The sequence below is a fragment of the Tyto alba genome, unplaced genomic scaffold, assembly GCF_018691265.1.
Source record: "Tyto alba isolate M040663 unplaced genomic scaffold, T.alba_DEE_v4.0 Super-Scaffold_6, whole genome shotgun sequence".
In the NCBI taxonomy this organism is placed as follows: Eukaryota; Metazoa; Chordata; class Aves; order Strigiformes; family Tytonidae; genus Tyto; species Tyto alba.
The window spans coordinates 38,950,309-38,971,042 of NW_024881327.1; the positions used below are offsets into that span (position 1 = coordinate 38,950,309).

General features: G+C 39.0%; 1 protein-coding gene across 9 annotated transcripts in view; it reads left to right on the forward strand.

Moving 5' to 3' along the window:
- Positions 1-20,734, forward strand: part of LDB2 (LIM domain binding 2) — a 374,853-nt gene that overhangs the window by 350,341 nt on the left and 3,778 nt on the right. For 3 of the 9 annotated variants that reach the window (XM_032984524.2, XM_032984519.2, XM_032984528.1), the window contains 2 exons: positions 12,731-12,854; positions 13,993-14,144. In XM_032984524.2, the coding sequence (XP_032840415.1) occupies positions 12,731-12,854; positions 13,993-14,144 (276 nt within the window). Of the gene's footprint in view, positions 1-12,730; positions 12,855-13,992; positions 14,145-20,351; positions 20,499-20,734 lie in introns of those variants that run through there. The other 6 variants (XM_042808233.1, XM_042808232.1, XM_042808234.1 and 3 more) reach the window with 6 other exon arrangements.

The following is a 20,734-nucleotide window of genomic DNA, read 5'->3' on the forward strand; positions in this document are numbered from 1 at the left end:
CAAAGTAATAACTTTATTCCTACCTACAAACCAGAGAATCAGATGGGCAGTTATTACACTTTTCTGAGGCAGTTTTCAGGAACCATACCCTATTACATCAGCATTACCAAAAAGATTCGAAATTTAGCTTAGCCGCAATTCACTGGGCCAAGGGACAGCTAGCCTGATCCGAAGTGTATCCTTATTTATTTTGAGGATGTTGCTGGGAATTAAGTTTATTAAAACATTATTTTAATAATAGGTACAGTATACATTAGTTGTGTTGCTAATTATGTGCTTATGAAAACAGTTTAAGCATTAACAACACACACACTATCAATACTTAAATGCATTGTTGCCTGCTGGTGGTAATACAGCTTCACTAGTGGATGATCTATGACTGCAAGCATTAAATACACTCTGCTTTAAAGTCATTAATCCCTACTTTCTTTGAATACGTTTAATTAAAAAGTTCCATTTTCCAGTAATTGCTGTTTTTATATAACCCTGAAATGGAATTTTATTGAGGCACAAGGTCTTTTATATAAACATCCATCTGTCCACAGCGTAACAGTTCTGGGACAAGTTTTGTGGATTGGGCAAGAAGTGGAGAGATTACAGAAGACTCCATCTCCCTGTAAGAACTGTGAACTTTTGTCCTCACAGCTCTGGAGGACTTTTGCTTTCATAATTTTGGTACCAAGCAAGGGAATTTCAGAGGCAATAGGAGAGAAAATCATGAAACAATGGGTTTCATGTCTAGTGGAGTTCCTTTATTAGTTTATAAAGAAAAGCTGTTTTCCTATTCCTTTTTTTCCTATGAGAAGCTCTGCACTGCAAAGTATCATCTGCTTCTTATATTGTTCCTTTCTATTTGAACACAGAATTAAGCAAACCTCAATTGTAAATGTAAAAAAATAATATATATATATATATATGCTTCAGGCTGAGAGATATCACTAATAAAATAGAAAATATGTTGGTATTAATAAGGTTGGCATTCAAAAAAGTATGAAATAAATGTATGGAAGTTTGTCGGCTTATTAATCATTCCATTATAAGTGGTGTTTTTACTTTCATTGCTCTAACATCTAACCACAGTTCATTGGCTAAAGGCCAAGCTAGCTTTTGCATTGGCACATTACCATGCGGTGTAGTTCTGTACTTCTCTTCCATTTATTAATGCTGCAGACTTCCTACAATTCAGGCTAAAAATAGAACTGGTTATGTGAAAAACACTGCATTTGTGCTTGAGCTGCAGTATAGAAACAAGAGGATTTTATATGGATGGGGGAAGAGATTCATGACACAGAAGAGCTAGCTGCTTATACTCTGGAAAAAGCTTTCTTTTTGCATGGTTGTAAATAAGATTAGAGTTGCTATGTACACGTTAGTCTGAAGGATGAATCACAGTTGTGGTATTGCCTCAGTATGTATGAATCTTCATGTGAATCTATTGTATGAAGGAAAGCTGATTTCTTGTACAAGGAAATGTGAAACTAGTGCAATTGTACAAAAGTACAAAGGCAAAGGAGATGTTTTGTTTTTCGGTATAAAGAGCGTCTTCATCCGTGGCACATATTTTGAAGTGTCCTCAAAAAATTATACACTGAACTAAAACTTCAACCACAACACTAAATTTTTGAACTTGTATTTTGTCCAGGCATTGTCTCTCCCATTGTTATGCATTCAGTATCTTTCAAGGCAGCATTTTCTGTCTCCAGACCACTTCACCATAAAAACATTCCTAAACTTATTTCCAAGTTGTAATACAGCCACACACTAAAAATTGTCAGCATTCAAATGCAGTCCCTACACTCTTGATCTTTTTTATAATGCTGTGATTTGTTTTGGATCAGCAGTAGTTTGAACAAGACAAACAACATACCGGATTCCATCTGAACCTAAGGGAGCTGCCAGGGACACAGGTGAAGAGTGATAGTGGATGCATTTCATAGTCAAAATGAAAAGCGGCAAAACTGATAAGGTCTCATTGTTGCACAAATAGAAAAAGCTAACAGTTTGCATATCAGAAATATCAGGTGTTAGGATTTGAGTCAGAACTGCTGAATAGTAGCTTGTCTGCCTTTGGAGAAATAGAGAGGAAGGAAATGTCTTGCAGTAACATCACATGTGATAGTGATGGGAGATGGCAAACAGGGAAATAGACCTTTCCGATGCTGTTTCCTAAAGATACTGTTTGGACTGGCTGTGATGGTGGATTATTAAGGAATTCTGATTATTAAATATCTGCACTTGGCAAATAAGAGAGGGACAAACCTCTTTTGAGGTACACAACGGTCTCCAAAGTCACCCTTGTTTTGTTCTTAACTCAGTACTGGGTAAGAAATAAAATTGGTGATTGTGTTAGGAGCAGAGGCAATAATAATGAAATAAATTGTAAGATGTAGGATTTTTGAACTATCTTGAGAAAATGAAATTAAGAGGGCTTTCAGATGTCACATGCTCTGCACTAGGCCATCAAAACACAATGAGGTAAAACAACAGCTATTGGGTTTCTGTGTCGATTTATAACCTATAATTGGATGTAGAAGAGATTAGTTCACAGGACGAGGCTGGAGTAAAAAATATTTGGTCCAAATTGCTTAGTTCCTCCTCTTAATTACTACAGACCAGCCTTAACCCCCACATAATGGTGGAACTCCATCCAAATCCAGTATAGGCTAAAATCAATGGATCTGTTCTGATTTACATTAAAATTTAATTTTGTCCTGACAAGCTCTCTGAAATTGATACTCAGTGGAATACCAAGTGCAGTATAAAGGATTATATCATGCAGTCAACATGGTGCACTTTGCAATATAATTTAACACTAATGTTAAATTAAATTACAAAGATAAATTTTATAGTCTCTCTTAAAATCATTTAAGAGCTTAATTCTGATCTGAGATGTGTAAGATACAAATCCTGTGTATTGATCACTGAATATACAGATAGTTGTGAGAGAAGAATCACACAATATGATGGGTGGTACAAGACTTTTTGTTATGATACAGGCTTGTGATTTGATGTATTGATCCTTTTCTGCAGTTAGGATCTCTGCTCAAGGAGGAGGCTCAAGCAGGTCAACCTCATTGCAGAAAACGCCAAACAATCTATATTCTTTGGACGAGGCCGGATTGTACCAGGAGGTCCATAAGGAAGAGTTAGGTGGTGAATTATTCAGATTGTGGGTTTTCATGGCCTTCAGAACTAAGCCCATCAGGAGGAAGATGAGACTTCTCCTTCAATTCATTTTGTTTTCATTTGCTGAAAATACATACAGCAACTGGATGCAGTTTGCCTCTCCCATTGGGATTCCAGGAATACCCACTTGTGTGATTGAAACCAACTGCCCTTACTTTACCTGATTTGTCATCAGGGGAAAAGGAAAGGAACCAGATAACCTTCACTGTTCACTTTGGTGTAGAAACTGGGAAGAGGCATGATCCCAGCTGGTGCAAACAATATTAAAAGCTCATAAGACTTGTGTGATGCTGTTGAAGGAAGGGGTTTTCAAAACATCTCCCCATTGTACAGAGGGTGAATAGGGAAAAGAGCATTTACTGAAAGGACATTCTTTTAATGGCTGGGTAATGAGAGGAAGAGTGAATAATTTAAAGTTGTGAAGTTCTTGCAAAGAATCCAAAAAATACAAATCTATTAAAAAACAGTATGAAAACTCCAAAGAGAGAAGCAAAAATGCAAACAATAGAGCTCCTTTCTAAGCCCATAAACTACAGATCTAGAGAGGAAGCTTAAGCAAAATCACAAAGTAAAAAGAGCTACTTTTTGAAAAAGTCTGATGGGAGAGGGTTATTAAATAGTTACAGCAATGACTGTGAGGCCCAAAACATTTTTTTAATGCTTAAGAGTATTGTGAAACAGAATTCATTCCAGCACATGCTGTAATGATGAGCGCACTGGCAAAGTGATAACTAAATAAGGCAGATGTCAAACTTGTTTCCACAAATGCAACTCCAGCATGAGTGCTTCCCCTCAGACAGGGAGAGGAGAGCACATCTGTCCAGTTCAGCATTCATTACAAGGCATCTTGAAGGCGCTTCACACCATTCATTGCATATAAACTGAAGATGTCACTAAGCCTGCTCCTGTCCAGTGTAAGAGATGCTTAGTTTGATACAATACAAATGCTAAGGAGGCCCTCAAATGAGGTTCTCCTCAGGGGAGAGCGTGCTTAGCTGCCTGCAAAGCGTTTCAGCAGCAGTGCTGCAAGAACAAGGATGTTTAGAGGACTGCTTTTCTGGTTACAGAAGTGTTATACCCAGAGCCCTTTCACTAGTATGGGCACACTGCAGGTAGTGAGGAACCTGAAGTCCCATATGGGATGCAGGGAAGGAAGGAGAAGCTTTTTAAATTGTGAAGGAGGTTGGGTTCTTTGCTGGCCAGGCACATGGTTTTGATGCTGTCACTGATGCCACCGCAGAATTAAGGCAGAATTAAGGGCCGTGGGAACTAGAAAAGTTTCCATAATCACCTGCATTGCTTGGGAGTACATGCAGGAGAGGGCACTGGTGGAAGCTGTTAGCCAGCTGCTATCTTAAAAAAAAAAAAAAAAATGAATAACAACAACAAGAAAAAAAAAAAAAAACACACACAAAGAGGGAAGAGGGAAGGAGAGAGAAAAACAAATTAAATTGGGGTCCAACACACTAACGAGAATTAGCTGCAATGCTGGTGATAGCTGTGCTAAGAACTGTTTCTGTTTCCTACCCACTCATAGTATTTGCCTGGAAAAACACAATTTTTTTAAGCTTAGCCTTACCTGAAATGAATGCTGCTTCTTTCCATTCTCACTATTGCTGGGAATTGAAATGGCTGCGGATACAGAGCAGTGTAAAAACATGATGAGCTATGTAGCTTGGGAGCAATTGAGCAGCTGAATACTGCATTATTGAGAAATCATTTGCTACCTCTGGGTGTTAGTGAGAAACTGGAGAGTCCTAGACTGGCATTCAGGGCAGAGCACAGGATGAATAAACATTACTGCGTGCTGAGTATTTACTAGTGAGTCCAGCATGGCGCTTCAGCAGTTGCATGTCATCCCACTGCATCTTGCAGGGTTGGTAACACACAGGAAAGAAGTACTGAATTCCAGGAGCCTTGTGGCAGAATTGATCTTACATTGTTTCCTAAATAACCAAATTATCAATGAAATGAATGACATTTTGCTTAATGTGTGGCAGGCAATCTGCATAGCAAAACAGCCATATTTTCAAGTGACAACACATGAGAACCATTTAAATATATATCAGTAGTCCTCAAGGGACTTGTCGATAGCTACATGAAATTGTTGTTTTCATGTGCATACTTTACTGTTGCCAAATTACTCCTGGCTTAGTATTTCCCTCTTATCTAGTTGAGATAGGAATCTCTTCAGAACAAGGGGCTCAGTAGTTTGTAAAATATCTGTGTATATCTCTGGCATTGTACAAATAATAAATAATAAGCTGTAGATGCTAATAATCATTAATATTGCAAGTGTTAAGCTGGAAATTCTAATTCCTAACTTCTTAGGTGATTGCAAGTATAAATATTTCTTGACTCAGCTTGGTGAGTAGCCACAAAACATGGAACTTTCTCCAGTGCAGAGGGATGGCCATTAAGCATGTTCCAGACCCAGTAAATTTCAAGTTATGGAATTTGTCCCAGATTCTACTCTTGCTATGGTATTGTGCTGCAGAATAAGTTGCTCCATTTTTTTTAAAGCTAACACAAAATATCCACTCCATACATAGAGTGGAGACGTACTTAAAATATGAGCCAAGTTCAGGCTGATTCTGCGCTGTCTTGCTGAGTCCTGAACTAGTCTAAAACAGTTTCTCTGAGAGGTGTGATCACATCCATCTCAATGAGATTTTAAGACAAACCCTAAAGAAAGAAATTTCAGTAACAGTTTTTAAACCTTTTCATTGCTATCTGTTTAAAGCAAATGTAATTAATTTAGGAGTAAATACAGTAAATGTGCCTATACAGTATTTCCAAGCAGTTTCCCACCTCCTTCTGGATACCAAAAGCTCATATTGTTCCCTACCTATGTAGCAAAACCAATTACTTCAATCTGCTTATACACTGCCAATTTAAAAATCTTTGGCACAGAAAGAATTGGAAATACAGTGAGAACAGTAGTCATGGTAAACAAGGCAGGGATTACTCTATGTTATTGGACTACTTAAGCTATTGGGGTTAAGAGCTGCCTTTTCATTCTGTCCCAAAGATCATCTAAGGTTTCACTAAAATAAATGAGCCTGTGCAGACTGGATTTTGAAGAGTTAGGTTAAAACAACTACTTTTATAATCTCAGTTAGAGTGGTTACTGAACTTGTTACACTAAGTACTGCAAAATTTCAAAATTGATCATTTATTTATTCCGTCTGTATCATTACATGGGATGTACACGGAACATCTCTTATTAGTGTTCATAGTAGGAACATACAGTGGCTCTTCAAAAAGCGATATCAGGTAGCAGACTAGTGTGTTGAGTGATGGGAATCTCAAAACCACTTATTTTGGCTTAAAGTTTGTCATGCAGGGAAGGAGCATGGATATAGTTGATCCACTGAAATGCACTGATGGAAGAGACTTATATTTGACTTGACATACTGGGCAAGAGTTTAGAACAAAGCAAAAGCAATCCCTTCCAGAAAAACAAGTATGTAAAAAACTCTCATTTCTTTTGGTTCATAAAAAAACTAAAACATTTCTCATTTATATCTCTATGTTTTTAATGGAAAACAAAGATGGTTTTCAAGATGAAAATGTTCTGTATTCACATGTGATTCTTAAAAAACACAAGCTATTTTCAGCAGTGAATTGCAAGCCGGCCAGTGAAAGAAGCAGCAATATGTTCCTAGGAAATTTTCATTCCTCCCTCTGTTCTGCAGAGGAATGATACGTTAATTGTGAAAAACAAGCATGAGCAGAGAAATTTAAACTCGGCAATAAGACTTCCCTATTTCTAACACCGAAGTATGAACAATATTGAGGACTGCAGGAAAGCATTACTGTTTCAGTGCCATGCTGCTGGGAGTGCAGGGCACTTGTACAGGGATTTGACACCGCTCCTGGAAGTCAGACTTTCAGGTATAGCTCTTTCAGAGGGGCTGAAAAAATATCCATAATGTATCCCCTTCCTCATCACAGTTGTATCAGTAACATATCATGGACCTCTGGAAATATATATCTCTGGATGTCCGTAAAACAGTGTGCATTTCTTTTCAGAAACCCTGCCCCACTGAAGTCAAGGGGACCTTTCCCAGGGAAATGCGTGGGGGACAGAATTTCACTGGCAGCGTTAACTGGAGCCATTCTCTCTAGAGCACGTATAGGGCATGCAGAGGGAAGACTACATTTCAGCATCAAAATAAAATGTCATTGTGTTCAGATTTGTTAGGTAATAGCTTAAAATCTTTGTAGAGGATAACAAATGATCTCTAAAAGAAAGCACTGAACCTCTTCAAGATTGCATAGTGTATTCCACATATACCTTCACTGTCAACATCCTACCTGAGCATTAGATAGTGACTAATACTCCCATTCAAATGGTTTTTTGTCACTTTTAGGAATGGTTGTAGATCTGTGATCTGACTATGTAACAGTTTCTATAGTTTTCAAGTGATTAATACAGGCATTCAACGAGGAGAAGTTTCAAGCATCAAAGACTTAAAACTAAATCTCAGTAAAACTTCAGGGAATGCTCTCATCGCTGCCAGGTTCCTTGCTGGTTTCATTCAGAAAAAAATGACGTTACGTTATACATTAACATTTTTAAGTGTCATTTACATGAAAATTTTAGATAATTCAATTTTTTAAATTGTGGTTGGTGAAACTTTGCTTATACAGACAAAACTGGTAACCATGGGAAGATTCAGTTCTCAAAACTTGCTTCTTTTCATAAACTTTGGGACTCATTGACTGCCTAGCACTTACTGGCCAGATATGTTTCCTGCTTTAAAGAAACTGGCTGGTGGTTATGTCAGCCTCACCAGCTAGGTGTTGCAAGACCTGAGTCCCATGGAATTGTCTTTAAAATGCAAAAGGCATTGAAAGACTGAAAGGCTGCAGTTCTTTTGTGCTCCCAGCCTGTAAGCAGGGAAGACTGTTAGCTGGGCTGGCTCTGCCACCTGCAGCTCAGAGCCGGCAGGACCGCAGTGACTTCACCAACAGTGTAACAAACCTTCACTACTGGAAATGTGAAAATTCTCATGGAGACAAGAGGTTTCACTGAAGAGGGTAATTGCTAATTAAATTAGCAGTAGAATACATAAGCTTACGGTGTGCAACAGTAAGGTAAAAGAGAACTTTCTCATTGGTCTTTCTGGTAATCCTCACTGCTATCAGAATGTGCATCTATTCTCAGAACAGAATAGAAACCCAGTGTTAGAACAAAAATCATAAGGCTAAAACCATTCTTGGTGTGACTGGAGTGATCTCAGAGCTCAGTCTGACCCCTTACCTATGAGGGCCGATTTTGGCTCTGCTGATAACTGAAGTATTACAGGAAATTATGTGTGGATCCATATTCTCGGAACCCTCTAACTCTTGTCTGCAGTGCCTCCAGTATCTCCTCATATAACTCCCTTCTTAAAACACACTGGTTTTTGAAACCTATAAATGCTAGTCTTCTCCTCTAAAAAAAAAGTCATTAAAAAAATCAAATCCTTCCAGATGTGTTTTACTAATGCAAAAAAACATGTGCTTTATTATGTTCCCTACTTTCACTTCCCTGAGCCTCAAGGGTATAACATTGCCATTTTCTCAAGTTGGATCCAAGCCCTGTAATTGATGAATTGTCCATAGGATCCATATGGAACTCTAGCAAAATCACTGACACTCTATACAGCACCAAAATATGTGCATGTGTTCCAGTGTGTGCCAGGCACCCACAAATAAAAACTTCCCATGCCAATGACTGTGTTTGTCTCTAGCACTGAATGCAACTCACAGCTCTGCACAGTGAAACAGCAGTGGTTCTGCAGTAATCATCAGACACCACTGTGATGAGTTCAAATAAGAAACCATGACTGGAAACTAATTCTGATAATACTGGTGCACTACGCATCATGTGGACTTCTTTTGGTATGCTTTAGTACTGCAGAGGGAATGTATGTGATCTATTATGACACACATTCTTCCAAATATGTTTTAAATGATAAAAGAAGCATAATTTTTCTCTTAACTTCAAGCTTCTTTCAAGTGCCCACACACTAAGGGCACCTTCTAGTGGCTAAAATATCCACATGGAGCCTTGTGTCCTTCTGGGATAGCAAGAGCAACCAGATGGATCATACCCAGGATAACAGGGCATTTCAGCCGGTGCTAGGCACCTATGTGCACACAAATGAGTCCCACTTTTTGTGTTATTGAAACGTGGAGCTTGGAAATGTCTAACTGTGTCTTGTCAAGCATTGCCATTAAAGGTTCTGGGTCCCTAGAAATGTAGAAATTATTTCTGTGATCATACATCATCACTGCACTAAATTCTTTAAGTCTTTAGGGTGTTTTCCTGGGTGACTGATTCTGAGCTCTGCAGAAAATGGTTGTAGAAGAGATCAGTTATCTTGGTGTTCCAAATATTATTATTATTATAGTGCTACAGTAGAGAATTGTACATTTTAATATTATCCAATGCTTGAAAAAGAGTTAAAATAGATGTTTTGAAAAAGAATTTCACAGAATGAGATTAGGTGATCTGTGGGGAATAGGCAGTCTAAGCCTCAGGCTTTGTCTATACACCAATGAATGTAGGAGTATGTAAAACATTTTGTTAGCTTTGTTTTAAGAAGTTGCTTTGTAAAATGATGCAGTCAAACCAGCCTGACAATTACCCTGCTCACTAGCAGTTAAAGATGGCAGGTGGTTTTGGCCAACCTAGCTCTTAAATGCGTTTTGTCCCCACATTTTTAATCTAGCTCTTTGCAAAAACCAAGCCACTGATTGTCACTAGTAGGTTCCTCAGACTTACAATAACTGGACCACGATCTTTTCCTCTTTCAAGGATTTCGTTTTGAGTCACGTTAGATTTCAAGTAGGTCTCAAGGGTCAAGGAAAAAGACTGTGAGATTTAGTATCAATCATTACTAATCCAGTTCATTTTACATTTGTGCACAATTCACATGAGCTAGATGCATTTAAAATTGACTTGTCACTACGGAGTACAATGCTCTCCTATTACTCAGGCCTCCAAAGCTGACCTTACAATATGCAGACTTTAGAAGGAGGAAATGGTTGTGAATTCACCCAAACCAGAAGAGAAAGTCACATGAGTCCATACAGGTCCCAGATATCTAGAAGATGAGACCATCCCATGTCCCAGTGTAGGTATCCTGGTACTTGTCATTTTGAGTCCATGCATGTGAGATCAGTTAGTCATTGCCACATTTTGGGTCCATATCCCATTTTAATCTTGTGTGTGAAGTGAAAGAGATTATAGACAGGATTAGCAGTCAAGATATCCGCAGGCAGCAGGGACTGTGTAGCTCTCCTCAGTGTGCATTACGGTTAGAGCACAATAGGAAACATCTTTGCCAGATGATAAAGAAGAAACATTCTCTTTGTTGCCAACAATAAATATGTACGGAGGAGTAAATGTGTCATGAATAAAGTGTCCCTAAGGAAATCTTGGAAGACCCTACATGTATATTTACATACTTACAGTCCCAGCAGCAGTAGAGCTATGTGAGTGTAGTGCTCTGCCCAGGGTAACTAGTTTGTTAAGAATTAACACAACTATCTTCTTCATGCTAGTTACTATCTGCTCATAATGAGACAATTTAGGCAGCCCTGCCAGAAACCCAGACTTCGGAGAACCAAAGCAACAGTGTCGATTATGATCATGAATCTCTCTCTCACACACACAAACACACAAAACCTGAGCAAGTGCCTGCAGGTTTCAGAATAAATTGAATAAGAACTCAAAATACAACACCTCTTTCACAGCGTAAACTGGATCCTGCACATACTTTAGGACCTGATGCTCTTAATTCTTGGTACCATATTGAACCAGAGGAAAATCTGAGCCCAAAGTGCACAATCTGATAGCAGCTCTCTGTCTATTAGATTACCTTGCAGATATTTATCTACAAAAATATATGTAAAAAGTCTATGTAAGAAAAAAGTCAATGAGGCAACTGCAGATGCAATTTCTGCAGTTGGGAAAAAATAATTCCTCATACTGAAGCTCTTCATTCTCCCTGCTGCTTTATGTTATCTCTGTTTCAACTGCTGTTAATGAAAGGCTCATCAAAAGACAGTGCCAGTACACAATAATATTTAAATGCTGAATTAATCTTTTAGTCCTCGTGGCAGCTCCCTTTCAGCTATTTTCCCTTCATACTCTTCATCTCCATTTATATGAATGAGAGTGGGGTGCACATGGGGAGAATGGAGCAAACATTGATCGGCTCTGCAGCCCAGAGAAAAGAATTTGCCTCATGTCTTATATATTTGTAAAAGTGTGGAAGGAAAACATCGCCTGCTGAAGTAAATCCAAGATGCTTCTTCAGCAAGACTTGCTAAAATTAAATAAATAACTCATAACAAGACTCGGCTTAAGTTATGCCTTTCTGCAGTTGCAATTCTAACTTCTAAAAATTTGACCAACTTGTTGCCTTACTTCTGTTGGTAAAAAAAAAGCCAAACATTCCCCTGCTTCTAATGCAGTCCTGCTTTGAAAAGTGACTAGAAGTGGCATGCAGGCTCCATGTTTATTCTGTGTCAGCTATTTCCTTATCAAATGTGCTCAGTTAGCAAGTAAGGAACCTTTTCCTCCTATGTGCCAGACCTGCAAATTTCAGGTGGGCCCTGGGGGTCAGCCTGGATTTTTTTGTCTTGTGTAGGATGACCAAAGAACAAGGATATCCTGCAAACAAAAGTAAGCCCTCAATTACATGTGTGGAATTCTGTAGTCTTCTGAGGCTTTGCGTAAGGTTTAACTGACTGGAAATGATTCTGTGGTGATAAACAGGAGGGAATAGAAACCAGCTCACTGTGTTCTTTATGCTAGATCTGCTATGCTAACAGGAGCAAAAAGCAGTGAACGGTGATTTTAATTACAAAGCGAACAGACAGAAAATATAAGCCTATTGAAGGAAGAGGTTTGCTTGAAATTCCATGTTTTCAGAAATCTCCAGCTTCAACATAATAGAGCATTCAAGCTGACAAGGAAAATAAAATGCTTCTCTTTTTTCTTGGACATGTCAGTCATGTGATGGGAAGATAATGTATAGTCCTCATAACAAGGAAGGAACAAAATTATCTAAATTATTTTGCATGCAATAGCAAGATAAAATATCATGTTTACAATCCTCATTTATGAGAAGTCTTCATTGTGGAGTGCAGCAGGACAGAAGATCACTGTGTGTACATTTTCCTACATGGGAATGATAACCTGATATAGACATTTTATTGTTTACCGAGTCATCTTTGCAGCTTTGGCAATCAAGCATGAACATCCTCTACTCTTCTGAAATCTCTGTAGTCTGGAAGACCAGAGTTGAAGTTTATCTGATTTTTTTTTTTTTTAAATACTTAAGCTATCAAATAGTGAGAAAAAGTTTTCTCAATTCAGTTTTCATCCTGCAACCCCAGTGAAGATTAAACTTAGCTGTACAAGGCATACTCTGTTAGTAAGGGTAAAAAAAAGCCAGGAATATACTTTCCAGCTATGTAAATACTGATCAACTGAGTCTCTGCTTGGATGAAATAATTCTATTCTGACTTTCTCTTCCAGTTGTGTGTAATACTGGAGCCAATGCAGGAACTGATGTCAAGACATAAAACTTACAATCTAAGTCCTCGAGACTGCTTGAAGACGTGCTTGTTTCAAAAATGGCAGAGAATGGTGGCCCCACCAGGTATGTTTCATTTCCAGTGTTTTACTTATTTTATAGTTAAATTAATATAGAAACAATGGGAAAATTTACTGCAAATTTACTTACAAAGGAAAATAATAAGAATTAGCACTGTTCCAAAAGTAAGCCTGAAAATGATTCTGATGTTTTATGATTTCAGTCTGACCCAACTGATTTATAGATGTGCACATTCAGATGGTTTCACTATGACTAGGATATAATTTAGTACAAAAATATGTGTAGATGGAATGCAAAATGCCTACTGGCTCCATTAGAATTCATCGTTTGTATAATTCAGCTTCCTGCTGTGACTCTGAAATTACAGCTACAATTCATAATTAATTGTCTTTGAGACTAATATAATGTTATTTACAGGCCTGGACCTAATCTCCTTCCTCTTACACCTCAAAATAATAATTCTCTCTTTTTTCAGATTATTAAAGATTTGTATATCTAAGACTATTCACATGGGTGCCCAGGCCAAATTTTGAGAAGTACAATTGCCCCTCTGTTCTTTGCCAATTTAAGCAAAGCTATGTAATTGTCCTGATTTGCTCTGAGTTTGGAAGACTCGCAGAGAAGTGGCATTCAGCACGATCTAATGTGTTCTTTTTGGCGTAGCAGTATTAAAGATGAAGCCCGCATCAGAGGTAGAAGGAACTCACATGGCAGTTGATTGTACGTGGCATCGATGGCGGCAGGAGGGTCGAAAGCTGCCTTTAGCCTTTGCCTCTGGCTGGGTCAGTTGAGGCTGTACCCTGCATCAGAATAAGACATGGATTTTTGTTTAGCACTGTTGCTTGCTGTGTGACCTTCAGCAAGCTACACAGACACTTTGAGCATCATGATAGTTATCATGATATTCCCACTGGTAAATGCTTTCAAATATCTTTATAGATAATGCTGGGAGAATAAGCCTCATTAGTCCATTATACAAAACTGAAAGCAGATTCCGTTGGTTTGGGTCCAAATATTACTCTGCGGTTTGTGTATTAAATCTAATACTACTAGTACTACTACTAGTAAACACAGACATTTAAATCTAGGTGAAAAAATATTTCAGCACTTCTGCTTACAGATCATTTTAGTACACGCTTTACAATATCTGCCATTTGCTTTCCTCTTTACCATTTTATTGCAGCAGAACCCACAAGACAACCGACAACCAAACGGAGAAAAAGGAAAAACTCTACCAGCAGCACTTCCAACAGCAGTGCTGGGAACAACGCAAATAGTACCAACAGCAAGAAAAAGTCAGCTGCTGCAAACCTGAGTCTATCAAGTCAGGTACCTGTAAGTCTCACTTTCCTTTTAGGCCTGACTTGCTTAAAGTGCTGTAATTCTTTCCTCACATTGTAAAGAAGGTGCATTCTTGAGCCTAAACTATCACAAGTAAAAGGCGATCTTGCACAGTGTGCTGTGGAAGCTGGGGAATTAGTGGAGAGATGTGAAGAAGCCATTCTGCAGTGCAGCTTTAACAAATGACCCTCAAGCAGGGGTATCCTGAGGACCAGATGTGATTTTTTCAAGGCCTGGGCCAGCTCCTTTTCTTGTCTGTGGGAGTCCTTCCACTGGCAGTGGGACTCACATTGGGCCTTGTGATTTTAGATATAGTATGAGTCTTGCAGACTTCCATCTGCCAGGTGCTAAGTGAGGATGAGCCCCTGTGGAACAGGACAGCCGCTCCTGAGCAGACTGCTGGTCTCTCTATGTTAGTGCCTTACCTCTAATCCGTGCCAGGTTCAGATGCTTCAGCGGAACAGGTTATGAATTAACTTACGTGCAGAGGTGATCTCTTTTTCCAACCACTCCACTTGCAGAGGGTAGGTCCCCTGGAATATGAGTCTAAACTTACCCACCCTGCTAGCTGTAACTGTTGACATCCTAATCATATAGGGAAACACCAAGTCATTTCCGGAACTGTAGCAGCACTTTAATGTCATGTTTATTGCCTTAGTCGCAATATAGGGATAATCAGACCCCAAATTGTGACAAAGTGTGCCTTACTCAATAAGGAGATAGGTTATGCATTATAAAGCTAGGGAAATTAATTTGATATTATAGGAACTATAAAGTGGTATCTTGGGAATAACATGCCGGGATTTTTATTGGATTTCTGATCAGCGGATAGGAAAGGGCTAGGTCTCCTCTGAAGCCTGACAAAGAATATAGGCCTTTTGTTAGCACAAAGCAGATACCTCCTAGGAAGCTTGAATATCGAGATAAAAAAGAGGAGTAGACTAACAGCAGTGAAATGAAATGAAATGAAATGAAATGAAATGAAGATTTTTGTTTAGCAACTGATTCAGCAATCCACTATCTTACAGAAGCCTTGGGCTTCAGTACGTTAAACTCATATTTTCTCCTTGTCATATTAAAATTTTCACATGGCTTGTATTTCTGGAGTCAGATTCTTTCCCTAATATAGGCATCTCTGGGTTTTTCTGGCAGCACAAAGCAGTCAGAAGGCCAGCTACCTGATCTCCTGGTGTCAGGGACCACTTCACCTCACTGACTGCATCTGCCAGAAAAACCCTTGGATCAGTAATCAACCATATTTAAGAACAAACCAGCAATTAGGTGCAAAACTGAGCAACCAGCGAGTTCCCTGCTGTCTCCAAGTTTAAAAGGCAGTGAAATCACTTTATCTTGGCTACTCCCTGCCCTGAGTTCAGTTCAGTAGGGCCAGAATCCAACCCCCTGCTGCTCTTCAGCCTGCTCTTCCCTGGAGAGATGACTTTTGTTGGCTTCAGTGGTAACCATGTGTACTTGTATGTTTGAGTGTAACTGAGCCTTTTGACAGTTACCTGTCAGTCCCACTGGTATTCAAGCTGACTTCAGGTACTGGAAGGCTACTCTTCCTGATGGAGATGATATTTGTTCATCTGAGACATAATGGTAAAGTTTATCATGGTATGAGGGATGGATTTATAGTCTTCATTGACTTTAAAAATGCTGTATAGTCAATATATTTCAATATTGTTCACTTTCTATACCAGAGTAGCAAGACAGTCCAAACTTTTTTGTATGGAGGATCAGGTTCCATTTTTTAGGATGCTTCTCCTTTTCCTCTGCAAAATGGAAAGTGCTTCGCTGTTCGATTTGACATACTAACAGCTCTTCCTATCTTCCCCACAGCAAAGATAGCAAACCAGATGGAATTGATGGCTGGGCCACCCTGTAGAGTAGACAGAACTCAAAATAATTTTAGCAGTAGGATATTTTGGTGTAAACGATTCAACACTTTTTAAATAGAGAGATGTTACCATGTTTCTTCAAAATTATGCATTCTTTGAAGCAGGCCATATTACAGGCATGCCCCTGCTTTCTGAAGTTAGCTGCAGGTAGCAGTAACTTGCTTTCTGTTTCTTTCTCTTAACTTTACCTTAAAGCAAATCATTCAATAGTTAATGTTTGATTTCCTTTATATGTGGTAGAAGACAAGATGTCCTCAAACACAGTCTGACAGATTTCAACTAAAAGCTTCATTTGGCCATAGAGCTTTCTGTGAATGGGACTTTCCTGCTCAGCAGAAGAAAAAACTACTGAAATCGTTCGTTTTCAGTGTTAAAAGCATTTTCCCCCTCATTATTAGAGAAGAGGAATGAAATGACTGCATCTTCTATCCAGATGACTCACATAACCACAGCTAGTTTCAGTTTGATTTTTCCCATCCTCCTCTCTGGAGAACCCCAACAATGAGCTCATACCCATACCAAACCTGGATTACTATGAAGTCATGTACTCCAGCTTTCTGTTTTTTCCAGTGATTTCTTCCCAGCCAGCAAAGACAGTCTCTCCACCATAATAGAATCTAACTCCTAATATCCTGTCACTTTTATGCTTCTATGTTGTTTTCTCTTTGATAGTAAATTAATCCTGGTTAGAGAATGTTTCCTTAGCCTTTATTCTATGTAATGTTTCTTGGTTTAGAGCATCAGGAATTGTTAAATTTTGCTCCTGCAGTAATGCTGTGTACACTCTGGTAAATGTGTGAACTTACCATATACCTCATCCACATTTCTCTCTCACACTATTAACTTCTGTTTCTTTAATGAGGTCTTCATGTCTGGAGAGGCAAATGTTCCATGTTCAGGACAGTGACTAGAAAGCAGCTGAAATACCATCAGCTATGACAACGCTTGAAACTTCAAAGAGATTTGTCATTTTCCCCATACCCCCTTCCAGATCTTCAGATAAATACATGGGGGACCAAGCAAACCTTGATCAATGAGATGGATCAGTACTTGTCACATCCACGTTCTTCTTCAGCAATTGGAGGTTGTGCCACTTCCTCTGCCTGCGTTATTTTTTGATCAGTTCTTCAGGCAGGGACAGTACTGACAGTATAGAGCCAAGCCCAGAAAGTGAAATGAAGTGGTTGTATTTCCATGCATGGGTCAGGTTGCTGCCACACCCTGAAGTTCAGTTGCTGAAGCCTAATCAATCAATATCATTTGTGCCTGGTGTATTGCTTTAAACTTATGAACCCTTTGACTATGCTGACACATTCTTATACATCTTTAATAACACCATCTTCAAAAGCATCTTAAGGGTCTCTGCCAGTGGGTGGGTATGCATCTTCCCTTTCACCAGCAATTTGAAAAGGGTCAGTCTCAGTCTGTCTTCATATCTCTAGCTATTTTTTATACTTTCTCAACCCTGCACAAAAAAATACAAAGTTTTGCTCTTCTGACAGTCACTTGCATTCTATTACACTCATTTTCCCTTCTAATGGTGAGGAAGACAGTGGTTTCTGTGCTTCTGTCAGTTCTCGTGCTACCGAATGCAGACCTTCAGCAACTCTTGTCAATGGCTCTTCCTGCCCAAGTCCCTTGTTTAACACCTTTTCTACAAATTACATATTTCCTACATGCTTAAAACAAATGTAGTTTAGCCAGTGTACTACGTGATTGCACTGCACAGCTCAAGCCTAGGTTGGCTGATTACTTGTCCAGTGATACTTTCAACCTGAATGTTGTAGGTGCTGAGCCAACACACTGTAGTGTGCTGGAAGTAGAACCAAGCTCCACTAAAGTCACTCCAATAGCACAAATACAAAACCATTTTCCTCACCAGAAGTTTTCTTATCTCAGGCTCTCATTGGTACAGGCATTGGTGCCTGTGCTTTCCACAAACACATTGGCTTTTTTCAGTGAGTAAAGAAAGTTGTCAAAACAGGGACCTTGAAATTGTAGTGCACTCTGCTGTTTTAGTCTCAGCAAATGCCAGTCATTTAAACTGTTCTTAGATTTTTTCATGTTCTGGATCACATCTGATCTTTGGAAGAAACATTAACCTGTTGTGCAGAAACTGGAATTACCAATTTCTTCTTTCCTCTAAACAAAGAGCAAAGATGGGCAAGACTCCTTCTGCAAGGTTCATAGAAAACCTGCCTTTCTAATGTTAGCCTTCCTGTGATTTCAAATAAATTAGTTATCTAATTTGGGTGTGTCATTGCCTTATCACTCACACAGTGCTGATTTCCTATAATGCTTGAAGCTAGCTGCAACGTTTTCCCAAGCCTTTGCTCAGTTTTCAAGCCTCTTTACTGGCCAAAATCATATTCCTTTGCATTTTTCATATTTTGTTTCAAATAAAATGGTCCTGCAAGCCTTGTACATAGAGCAGTGACTTGTACACTGTGATCTGTGGATTACAGGTATATGCAAGATCATCAGAAGGGGTCCATACAGCCATTATCACTTAAATAGCACTTTCTGTTAAGTTTAATAAAAGCAGCGCACGTTGATCCATTTTCATCTATTTAATTTGGAAATCTGACAACAATGCACAACTCATAAACTCTTAAGAACCATTGCTCTAGGCTGCTTCCAGTCATAACCATAGAAATGAATAGGTGGATTTTGCTTTCATTTACTAATGAAGATCCTGTTGAGTGTAATACTGTAACCATGAACCCAGTGAAATATCATTTGTGTTGGAAAGAATAAAGCATCACTACATGCCACTAAATAAATCAAATGTTCTTTGTTACATCCAGAGTCTTAATTAGAGCCTTCTTGCACTCTTTAAGCAAGTTACATACCTCAGTAATCTCTCTTTCTCTTTGTAGTTCTCTGTAAGCTCCTCAAAAGCCAAATCCATAAATAAACCTGCTAATGGGGAAGGGAGAAATACAATCTCTTACGTTTCAGAAACAGGGTGTAGATTTAGGTGGTTTGTAATGGATGTTGTAGTACCAGAGCTACAGTTCCAGGGCCAGAAGATGCGTGTCAGAAATCATCCTGTGTCTCAGGACTGTGCAATTTGGAATCTCAGATTTAGCCATAAGGAGATGAGAGTGAACAAATTGGTTTCCAGTTGTTGTGCTTTAGGAAAAATATTCCAAACAAGATCCGAATGTCAAGTTAACAGAGAAGACTATGATGAGATCTGAAAGATAACCATTTTCCTCTAGAAAGTGTTTACCCTGAAACCTAATTAAAATGTCAGTTCTGTTTCTATAGATCATTTCAACACTGATGTCAGTCTGATGTTTTCGTCTTGGAAGCAGTGACCATTATGGGTGTGGGCAGCAATGGGGCTCTCAGTCATTAATAATTTTTGTGGCAAGGAGCTAAGAAGTCAATTATTAAAATAATCACCACTAACACAATGTCGTAAGAAGACAGGTAGGCAGGCAGGAGGTACCCTTCTTTTGACTGAGCACTTAGAGGTATGCTGGCTGCCAAAACTAGTGCAACTTTGAATCCTCGGAGTATGAGGCTTGCTCGAACAATATACTTGATAGTTTGAGGTGTTTCTAATTATCTCAGGCTTGTGAAGCACTGTTTGTCTACATCTGGGGACTGACACCTGAGCTACGAACTAATCACCATAACACACTGAGCGGGACTACGTATTAGCAGCAGCCAAGATGTCAGGCATAGGGATGGGAAACGTTACGTGGCCTACCACAAATTTTCACCTTCAGACTCCAGTAAGACACTGTTTAGCCCTAGGATGATCTTTAAAATCCCGAGTTAAAAAATTTAGTTATGTAACTGGGCATAGCAGAGCTAAACTTTGAGGCTAGGTATAAAAAAAAATGAAGCCTGAGAAATGACTGGTCTGTTAAATAGAAGTGCTTGCATTTGAGTTGTGTATGAAGTGATCTCTGTGTATAGTTCATGTGCATCAATTTAAGTTTGGATGGCAATTAGGGTTATTTCAGGATGAAAGGTATGATATACATGAAAGCTGCTTTTGTGGTTATATTATTAAATACTACATTTCTATCACATAATGTAAAACAGCCACTGCTTTATTTACAGTGCTTCACTGCAACCATATTTTACTATCATGAGACATTCCTTGACCAAAAAATGTTGTTTCTAATCACAGAGTAAATTAATAAGATTGAGTGACTACAGTCTAAATCTTTTTTAAACTAATCTAGTCAAATATGTGATACCATAACTAGGCCATAGCAGTGTGTGCTGCAATGCAAGAGACTAGGGTTTAATTCTTGGATTCTGCTTCTCACTCCATGAGCAGGAGCTAGGAGCACTCCAGAGCTGCAGCCTCAACCCTGGGAGGGATGGAGCCTTGTGTCATTCAACAGCAGTGACCCCCACTGGCCAATTTAAGGAGAAGCATTGAGGGGCTCTAAAAGGAGTCACTTCCAGTCCTCCTCAGAGGTTGGTGGTCATTGCACGGGAACTAGTGAGTGGAGGTTCAATGGGGTGCACTCGGTGGGGTCTTCAGCTTTCAGTCTGAGGAGCAGAATCCTCTCCGGGGAGGAACCAGCATGTGTGCTTCCTGAGACACTATTTTTGCCTGACATAACTATTAAGTGGCAGGATTGTCAAGAATATATATATTTTTTTTTTTTTAAATGTCCTGTAACTAATGCTGTGATATCTATCTTTTAAATAGCA